The sequence below is a fragment of the Strigops habroptila genome, chromosome 5, assembly GCF_004027225.2.
Source record: "Strigops habroptila isolate Jane chromosome 5, bStrHab1.2.pri, whole genome shotgun sequence".
NCBI classification, from domain to species: Eukaryota; Metazoa; Chordata; class Aves; order Psittaciformes; family Psittacidae; genus Strigops; species Strigops habroptila.
In genome coordinates this window covers 76,941,344-76,951,784 of record NC_044281.2, presented here as the reverse complement: position 1 = coordinate 76,951,784, position 10,441 = coordinate 76,941,344, and the positions used below count along the sequence as shown (strand labels likewise).

At 41.6% G+C, this 10,441-nt stretch overlaps 1 protein-coding gene across 1 annotated transcript in view; it reads right to left on the bottom strand.

Annotated features, from left to right (window-relative positions):
• Positions 1 to 789: 789 nt before the first annotated feature.
• The window catches only part of INPP5F (inositol polyphosphate-5-phosphatase F), a 45,561-nt gene continuing 35,909 nt past the window's right edge, over positions 790 to 10,441 (bottom strand). Inside the window, exons 14-20 of the mRNA XM_030485771.1 lie at positions 9,479 to 9,596; positions 8,742 to 8,940; positions 7,645 to 7,716; positions 7,475 to 7,548; positions 6,113 to 6,241; positions 5,307 to 5,394; positions 790 to 3,481 (exon numbers count right to left, since the gene is read on the bottom strand). Coding sequence (XP_030341631.1) covers positions 2,347 to 3,481; positions 5,307 to 5,394; positions 6,113 to 6,241; positions 7,475 to 7,548; positions 7,645 to 7,716; positions 8,742 to 8,940; positions 9,479 to 9,596 — 1,815 coding nt within the window. The 3' untranslated portion in view covers positions 790 to 2,346. The remainder of the gene's footprint in view (positions 3,482 to 5,306; positions 5,395 to 6,112; positions 6,242 to 7,474; positions 7,549 to 7,644; positions 7,717 to 8,741; positions 8,941 to 9,478; positions 9,597 to 10,441) is intronic.

Here is a 10,441-nt window from a genome sequence, read left to right as displayed (position 1 = left end):
CCAGGAGGATCTGTCCTGACTATTGACTGAGCAACACTGGTTTTAAGATACAAGAGCGACTTTACAGCTATTAGTACCCTGCCTTACAGGACTCAGGCTATCAAAGTCACTGCATATGTGTTTGTAGAGACCAGTTCCTCTTTCTCCTGCCTAAATAATGGCAAATATTAGGAATTTCCTCTCCCTCCTCCAGCCCTTTATAAGTTCCAAGGCTTGGGCAGCTTTTAAGGAGTCCCTTCATCATGTCAATGGCTTTAACTTCCCTTGAGGCCAGCATTGCAGCAGGGCAATGATAGAAGAAAAGGATACAGGATTAAGTCATGTATGTGTCCCTTGCCTGGCAGGGGATCTTATTCATGTCTATAACATTACTAACATGTCTATATTGTCTTAAGATGTCTATTATATATTATTAATATATAACATTAATAAGAGGGGGAGGGTGCAAGGCAGACAGAGCCCAGCTGCAACCACTGGTGCCAGGACAGGAGGCCACAGGCATAAACCAGAACACAGGAAGGTCCCTCTGAGCATCAGGAACCACTTTCTACCATTAGGATGACTGAGCACTGGAAGCAGTTGCCCAGAGGGGTGGTGGAGCCTCCATCCTTGGAGATACTCAGGACATGGTTGGACCAGGTAAGTCCAACCCCTTCCAACCTCAACCCTGCTGTGATTCTGTGACTCTCAAGCCAGAGAAAGTCAAGATAAGCCCCCACCTCTGAAACTCAGCCCCCCCCAGCCCTGGTGCCCCACATCCCTTCACATCACAGCCAAAAGCCATCTTTTGATTCCACTTTTTTATTAAAATATCTCCTGTATATTGCTCACATTAAAATACAGCAGTAGTTTAATTTTAAATAGAGCCACAAGTAGAGACACTCAAAAAAAACCCAAACCCACAGCACTGTCATAAAATAAATAAACCAAATCTGTTTATCAAAGTCTCAGACCATCAGGGACAGAGGATAACCATTTCAGACACACTTAGAAGCCCTAAGACACTTGTACTACCCTACCCCTATGACACTATTTTCTCTGAACACCACGTGCAGCCTACCTACAGTACATGGACAAGAACACCAAGGCACCGGGTCTGCAACGGTGGTTACAGTCACAAACCACAGCATAGCAAGGTCCTGCTGTACAGGAGCTGTTGGGTAATGTCCTACACTAGAACAGCACGGCAAGGCATTGCTGGGAAAGAGAGGTTAAGGTAGATGTAATCTTTTGACACACATAGATAAGGGTTGGGGTGGGGGTTTAATCCCATTCCCAGCACGAGCGGATGCTTAGCCTGCCTTAGCCTGCAAGTATGCAAAGCTTGAGGTGGTAATGAATTTGGTTTTGATTAGATGTTGACAGCTATGCTCTAATGCAACACTGATACCATGGAACAGTACATTTGCCTTCTCTTCTAGAAGTTATTTGGACTTTTCCATCTGGACAGTTAGAATATAGCTTAAATGAAATCACAGAGAGGGACACAACGCCTGAAGGGCAGGTATTGGCCTTGTCTTGCTTTATACAGTGACAAAAACTAGAGCAAATTGCCAGTGTTTGAAATTTAGGGGAAAAGAAAGAAATAGGAGTATCTTTAGCATGGGCAAGACAATGAGAGGACGTTTGCTCCATCTCCCCTCACCTCAACACAAGTGGGAAACCAAAAAGAGATCTACAGAGTGAATTTGCACCACACGATGGTGGGTATTTCAGGTGGGATCGATACGCTTTATGTGGACTGAACGTGTCCCAGGAGGTGTGGAAAGGAAAAGACAGCAAAAAGAAAACCTTCATTTCTGGTTAACGTAATGAAATGGAACAGAAACGCATCAATTCCCATTGGAGAGGCACAATTCATAGAAAGCTGCATCTAAAACTTCAATGGAAACAAGTAAAAACACTAGTCCAAAAATAAATAAAGTGTAATTTACCGGTTAAGTTCTTTTGCTGGTGTAGTGCAAGGTAAGTAGTAAGGTCACAGAAGTGCAGTTATCACCTTTTGAGTATAAATACTTTCTACAAGAAGTCAGAAGAGCTACAAAATCAGTCTCCAAAAATAACTGTGCAACACATTGAAGATAGACAGCATGCTTAATACATCCCAGTGTCTAAGCTACCTGTTTAAATAGGGGCTTTACCGTTCCCTTGTCTCACCTGCCTGAGGGAAGTCGGAAGCTTGGTCAGAACCAAATTCATTCACATCTCTCACTTCCTGTAAACAAGTTACCTGTATTATTGATCCCAGTATTCAGTAGCACTTCATTGCCACAGTGAGTCCTGATATCGTTTTCTTTACTATTGTATTAAAAGCCACAACTAGAGGAACACTTCCTAAAGGAGTAACTAGATTTGAATGATCCGCGTCTGGCATTGAGTGAACATCGCTCTCAGTTCTTTCTGTTTGATTTCATTGAGAGCTTCTTGTTCTGCAGGGCTCTTCTGGACCTTTGCCACAGCAAAGTTAATCCCTTGAGTCAATCCTGCTTGTGTGATGTTAGCAACCTGGACCATGGAACTGCGGATCTTAGCGAAAGGAGACACAGCTCTGCTGCTGCTGCTGTCAGCTGGAGAGGGAGTCATGTGGAGTCCTGTCTCAGGGTTACCAGATGCAGACTCTGGGCTCTTATGAGATCTGGTGAAGTCAGTCCCACCAACAGCTAAAAGCTGAGGATTTGGCTCAGAAGACTGTACATCCAACTTAGATGGCCTGGAAGGAGCATCTCCAATAGCTTCAGCCTTGGTTTCTGCTGCCTTAGATGTATTATTGCTGCTTTGATTTATTATGTGATGGGGCTCTTGAGAACCAGCCTCAGCCTCCAAAACATCAGACACCTTGTTTTGAGCATCGTGCACAAACCTCTGGCAATACTCATCCATAGGTTTAGCAAATTCCATCTCCATGTTGTCAGCAGAAGGCATGGCTACGTCTTCACAGTCAGACCGGTCACCCTGAGACACGCGGATCTCGGATGGAACGTGAATGCTGATGTTCATGTCAGTGCTGCTGATCGACTGGGACCGGCTGCCCAACCGTGGGGCTGAGGCAATGATCCCACAGCTGGGCAACACATAGTCTGTCTGCCCTATGTTCTCCAGGGAGTCAGTCAGCTGGTTGTCCTCATCGGATTTAGAATTGGTCAGGAAGTCATCAGAGTGGAAGGAATCGTTATCTGACCCTTCTGTATCAGATTCAGTGTGGACTTTAGCATCTGCCACCGGATTCTCTAACGTTTCGAGGCTACTGTCTGATTTCCAAAGATTCACTTTCAAGTTTGGTTTTAGGAAATTGACTTTCACCTCAGGCTTGGTAAAGCTGCCCAACTTGCGGAGGTTGCTGATGTTCACATTGGATTTGGTTTGTTTCACTTTTTGATTGAGAGATGAGAACTTGCTCAGTAAATAGTTCTTGCCTTGGGCCAGGGACCCTCTGTTCCGAGACCGAATGCCAATGATGTCTTCATGAGGTTTACTGCTCTTCCTGGAAGAAAAAGAAGGAAATCTCTAACGCACAATCAAGGCAGTCTCATAAACAGCAAGTATTTACCATCTTCCAGTCTGTTTCCATAATATAGGTGGACATTTTCATTGAATCCCAGACTGGTTAGTGTTGAAGGGACCTTAAAGCTCATCCAGTTCCAGCCCCCTGCCACGGGCAGGGACACCTTCCACTAGAGCAGGTTGCTCCAAGCCCCTGTGTCCAAGCTGGCCTTGAACACTGCCAGGGATGGGGCAGCCACAGCTTCTCTGGGCACCCTGTGCCAGCGCCTCAGCACCCTCACAGGGAAGAACTTCTGCTTAAGAGCTCATCTCAATCTCCCCTCTGGCAGGTTAAAGCCATTCCCCTTGTCCTGTCCCTACAGGCCCTTGTCCAAAGCCCCTCTCCAGGTTTCTTGGACCCCTTTAGGCACTGGAGCTGCTCTAAGGTCTTCCCTTCAGAAGCCTTCTCTTCTCCAGGCTGCCCCAGCCCAGCTCTCTCAGCCTGGCTCCAGAGCAGAGCTGCTCCAGCCCTCGCAGCAGCTCCGGGGCCTCCTCTGGCCTCGCTCCAGCAGCTCCACGTCCCTCTTGTGCTGTTGCCCCAGAGCTGGATCAGGACTGCAGGGGGGGTCTCCCCAGAGCAGAGCAGAGGGGGAGAATCCCCTTCTTTGACCAACCATTTTACCTACTACATTATCCTTTCCTTACCTAATTGCACCCACGTAAGCTAATCAAATTCACAACAACAAGAACAAAGGAGTGTTGAAACAAATGGTAGCCAAATGAGGGGAAAAGCAAGCTTCTGCAGGCGTTATTAGGTTTAGAGGAAATTGGATTTCAGGTCTGGATTTGTAACCCTGATTTTGTGTACGCTGTACTCAGTAGACAGATTTAGGAAACATTCAGTCTTCAGTACCTGTAAAAAAGAGCTAGATTTTCTTGCTATACTTTTCACTCAGCTGGGAAAAGCAGCTGAAATAGTAGCCCAATAATGAAATGCAGAAGAAAGTTACCAAAATATGTTCCTTAATAGTTTTTGGTTGACAATTTACAGCTGTGCTACACATCTTGCAGTAGTTCATACAGTCTGCATTGGAAGGGTCCAGAATAATGCAACAGATCACACTCAAAGTGGTAAAACAATGCTGAACTCCAGGTAGCCGCTCACTTATTTCCATTCCAGTGTCCTTTGTAAATTATTTCCTCACTGTAACACCCCATCAGTATTTGTGGATAAAGGTTACTTCTGTTTATTTATAGGCAATTGAGTTATTAGTGAAAACCAAATGATTCTAGTAAGTATTTTTCAAGCATTACTATGTTTCATGTGCCCTCTTGCCTTAACAGGCTTACAAAACAAGAACTTCTCCTCCCTTCTGACTAACACTGAGGAGTTCAGAAGTTTAACTTCAGCCATTTCCTTACACAAGACCTGTAATGTGATCTGGATTTGTTAAACACTCCGCTGCAGTGGAATCCAAACAGATTTACCCTTCACAGCCTGTCGTCTTACTACAGAATCAGACATTAAGTTTGAACAGGAAAAATGAAATTTGACAAACTAATCATCATTTGCAGTATGTTATTTACATTTGGAAGTGTCTATTATCTATAAGCACACAAGTATAAAACAGTGTTCTTGCTTATACTTCTTGATAAGCACCTGCAGGCTGTTATCATCGGAAGCAGCACATGGAGAAATTAACTCCCAGCCCAGTAGCTAGATATGAATGTTTCTTTTAGGCATCACATATATGGCTGTTACCACATACTGTTAGCCACTGAGAAGAAAGTAGGAAGCAGAAGATTCACATTATTTAAGTACTCACCTCTCCAGCTTCTTCTCAATAATGGGCACATCTAATCCCATCGCTTGCTTTGTGATTCTCAGCATTTCTGCAATGCACTGAAGAGTGTCTGAAACCCAAGTAGCAGCCTGTCAGAGCCTTAATAAACCCTCAAAACCCCATAGTCCAAAATCGACAAAGAAATAAGTCTGATTTTAATGTAATTAATTTTGTTTGGGTTTGTCATTTGGCTTTTTTCTTTCACTCTACAGAATAGCTGCACCCTACAAGTTGTATTTAGAGATTACAAAGTAGGCTTGGAGAATAGACTCTCCTTAAGCTCTAAATACTGGGTGTAAGTGAATCACTGCCATGATTCATCATTTGTGGAAGGAAGAGAAGCAATTATACTTACTCTAATCCTTGTTGACAAAACCCAGTGCTCCAGGTAAGAAGTGGTATTTTTCCCTTATTAGTGTTCATTTAATTCACTTAAACAACAAGCAAGAACATTTTCAGACATTGATTTCACTAAACAAATCAATTCCTTCCGCTCTTTAGGAGCTAATTTTAAGTTCATTTAATCAGGTTTTGGAGCAGTAAAGATCTGGACCTGGAAATGTCTCAATTCTAGAGAGACATATTGCTTTAAGTCCATATCTGAACCAATTTTGTTTGTATTAAAAGCCACATACAGGGTTTTTGTGGATTCTCCTCCCCACACAACTGGATTATATTAAAATTTATCCTTTAGAAGTTATTCGAAGAGCAATGGAAAGTGTTTTCTAGAGAAACCCTGGTATACTGAGTACGCTTCTATGTATAAAGCTTTTACATACGAAACAAACCTTTTCCATCTTCTTCTGGGCTGCGTACCACAGCTCTGAGAGTGTGAAAATAGCCACTCATTTCTTTGTATTTGTAGTGCAGCCTCATGCAAGAGAACTTGGGTTTGCCAAAGAGAGTAGGCTCAGGCCCTGAGAAATAAACCAGGAAGTTAGAAATCTTCTTTAACCAAACACCGAAAGAGATATTGCAAAGACTGTACCTCAATGTAGGTGTTAACAGTCTTTCTCAGCATAAACTGATTTGTGTTTTCTTTAGAGTAGGATAGACATTTTGAATGAAAGACTTTCACAATAGCCAAACAATCATTTACAAAAAGCAATCAGACTCTCTGTATATATCTATTATATCAGCCTGATTGTTTATTACAGATCACCCTTTCAAATAGTAGAAAAAGAAATTACACCTATTACATCCTGTGTTTTAGGGTATGCTCCTGCAAGGATTAAAGGGAAAGTAGTAAGTTTTTACCAAATTGAAGTACTTCAACTCTTCAATGCACTGCACTGTATCTATTTTTGTTTGGCTTTGAAAGGTATTTGGTGTAAATGTTCCACCTATATTCTGTACATCAGGATGTGTTACAGATCTCCACAATACACAGAGAGACACCTTCCCACTGCACTGTTAGAAATTGCACAAAGACAGTAAAAGTTACAGTAAGGAGATGATGAAATCACTATGCATAGTGTAATGGAGGAGTAAACTATCAAGGTGAGCGGGACAAACACTGGGAGCCACAAAAATATCCCTCCATTCCAACCGGAATGCCGTTTTCATCTGTAAAGTCAGATATCACATCTTGAATACTTTCAGCTTAAAATGCTGGATTTAGCCTGCAGATGTTACAGTCTTTAGCAGGTAAGTTAAATTGGCATAACAAGGTGATTTCATAACAGCATGTTCCTTATAAGACCTTGAGAAAGGAGAGTTTTAAAAAGCTATGAACCAGATCTGAAGTACAGTTCAGAACCAGCTGCTGTATTTGGATCAAAGACAGAGTGCATTGGGTACACAAACCTGGGATTTATTCTAGAAGTTGATCAAATTATTACTGCCACTTGATCAATCATGACATTTGTTTTGATGAATCCATGGGTTTAAGAGGTTGAAAGAAGGAAACTTTTAGAACCCCACCATTGATCAAAGCTTCTATTTCAAGCAGCAGCAAAAGACAGGACTGACAAAGAACACAGATTCAACTCTGATATCCATTTTCAGCAAGAAAGCACCTTTCTAGCTGTGGTGATATACAGGATAAACATTGAGGCTGGCTGATTCAATACAGTTGTAGGATGCTTTAATAAGTGCTCAAGCTATTGTTAAGAGCATTCAATAAACGTATCTGGTGACTACATTCTTACCTATTTCTATTTTTTCCAGAGCTTCGAGACTTAACCTTTGGTACTGATTCACCTTGTCGATTTCATCATCATAACTAGGAAAAGAAAGAATCAGAATTTAATGCTTTTACTAATCTAAAATAGAGCTACTAGAAATAAACTACACATAGTAAGACAAAGCGGTAACTTACTAGGCCACGTAGTAAGCAGAATTAGAAAGTAACAGCAGAACATCGACATCCTTATGAGTGGCATCAATGAGACTAAGGAAGGGGGAAGAAGGAAGAGGAATGAATACAGAGAAGTTTATCTGCACAGCTGTAACCCATCCCCAGTGTATTTTAGGGACACTCTTACACTTGAGGGCACTTTACAACAAGAGGTTTCAATTATGGTCTGGTAGCTATGTGATGCTGCTGCCTCTTCACAGCCGCTGAAAAACCGAGGCTTGTGAAGTGTCTCACCTAACAAGTTGTGATGTGCCATTACACTACCACAGAATAAGTGGATCCACATAAGCAACACTCCTTCTTAAACCTGGAGTTACCCAATAGCTCAAACAGGTCAGCAGCAGGTCCAAAAAAAAGTAGAAAACCCACAAGTTACTAAAAATGCTAACAGAGATATGGAAAAATGTCTCAGCCTCTGTTAAGGTGATGACTGTGTGCTTTCAGTAGCTGTCATAACATCTTGCCTTGCTATTTTTAGATGCTGCAGTGAAACCTGCTGAAGATCTAATCATTATCTTTGTTTTACAAGTTAGTAAACTCTGAACTTGATAAAGAGACTTATGAGTGAAGTTAAAGAGTTCAGGCTCACTGCTCTTAATGAAGAGAAACCTAGGCTTTCCTAACCACTGCCTCGTTACACAAGAATTTAATTTGACCAGATATGGCTTTGAAGTTACACTGTCCCTATAAAGCAATAAGGAACAACAGCTCCTAAACAGCCTCTTTGAGAGCTAAGGGTGGTTAGAAGTTCTGTTCATGGTGCCTACCACATTTTGGCAGTATTAACTGAATGTATGCATTTCCAGGTGATGTCTCAAAGGTAATTCAGGTAATTCCAGCATGCACCATTCTTACGGCACTTTGGGAAAAGTAAATGTTTAGAGAACCTTTACTTTTACAATTACAAGGGTTCAATCCCTTTAAGAACTCTTGTCATTCTACATAACTGCCCATTTGTATTGTGTTAACTCATCAGCTACCAAAATCGTTTAACATCAGTAGCATTTAACAGAGCTGCCATAGCAGCAGCTGAACAATTATGACTGTGTTCAACAAACCTTGGATCACAGTCAATAAGTGCCCATCCTCCATGGAATTTTTCATCATCTGGTAAAAGCAGTTTCATGTAGCTCTGCAAGAGCTGGCTGATCAGTTCCTGATGGCTCCTCAGGTTCTCCTTGTGCAGGGCTTCATGCTCTTTCTCTTTTGTAAATATGGAGTAAAGATCCTCTGTCACAGGGATACCCTGCATCAAGTCTAAACAAAATCCATGAGATATCAAACAAGAGGCCAACAGTTAAAAGTGACGCACACCAATAGTCTGTTGATTACTTTGTAAACTCCTTCCCAATGTTTCATAGTTACAGATTCTCTTGAGAATTTGTTATTCTTTCTGAATAGAATGGTGCCTGAAACTGAAAACTCGGTAGGTGTAACACTATTTTCTCTCAGGGAAAATCAATAGCTAACTCACCATTTAAGAAACACTTACTACATAAAGTTAACCTTGTGTAAAGGTGAGGTGTTACAAGACAGTTAATGCTGAAATGAAGTTAAGAGTAAATTCTACAGCGTGTTACACTGCATGTAATCCTTGTGAATTGAGTGTTCTTTAATCTCCAAATGGAGAAGCTCAGTATGGTGCCCACTACGGAGGCATGAACGAGATATACACACAAGGTGCTTTTAAGCTTCAGAAAATGAAACCAAAACCAAGTGAGAAAGATAAGCCAAGATGATTTTAACAAACTTTTCTAAATACTATAGTTCACGTTAGTGGAAATTGTGTTCTTACCTATGACTGCTTGCCTGTAAGCATCCCTGAAACGATTCAAGTAGTATCTGTTTGCAGAATTAACTCCATCCTTCATTACCCCCGCCAGCTTTCTTTCACCAGTCCTTGTGAAGTCACCCTGTCACACAGAACATGGGAGTCATGCACACATGCAGCTGTGAAGGAGCAGTCTCAGCTCAAAAGCTTTGGCATTCTGAAACTCAGAACTGAATAGATGACAGCTCAGAAGTTATGTTCAAGTAACTATTTCATATAGACATTGAAAATACTGATTTTCAAAGAGCGTCTAATTCTCATGGCATTGTTTGACTCTGCTGAGAATCTTAGGCTTTTGACAGACATGATTCTATATGAAGTCCTAAGGGAAAACAATAATCTGGCTGTATATGCGAGCCAACATTAAGGCAGAACTTTCAAGACATCAGTTACTTCAATGCTTGAATACCTCAAGAAATTATTATTTAGCCTTTAATGCTGGAATAATGGAGAGGCCTGGAGCCTACTGAAAAATGGTTTTCATCACCTCTGCTTCTGCTACCAAAACCAGCCAAGCATAACATACTGAAGGAAAATAGCACATATGCTCACAAGCTCAGAAACAAGAGTTGCTAGACCACAGAAGGCTTAGAATTTGAATAAAAAGCAGTTTTGGTAGTTGCACTTGATGAGAGGATTCTAGTTTCAGAGACGCTCTGAACATTGGCTCAGAGCAGTTCTAAAAGCCACGCCAACTACTATGAAGATCATTCCAAGTGTGTTTCATTTTCAAATTAAAAGAAATATCACAAGCTGGAAATAAATTTAATCCATGAGCCTGAGGAGTGAGTAGAGAAATCTTCAAGCAGAATGGCTGAAAATTTACATCTACAGAGTTCTGTGATTCAGATTTAAATATTCATAGTCAAGGCAAGCGCCCACGGCAGGGGGTTGGAACTAGATGATCTTAAGGTCCTTTCCAACCTT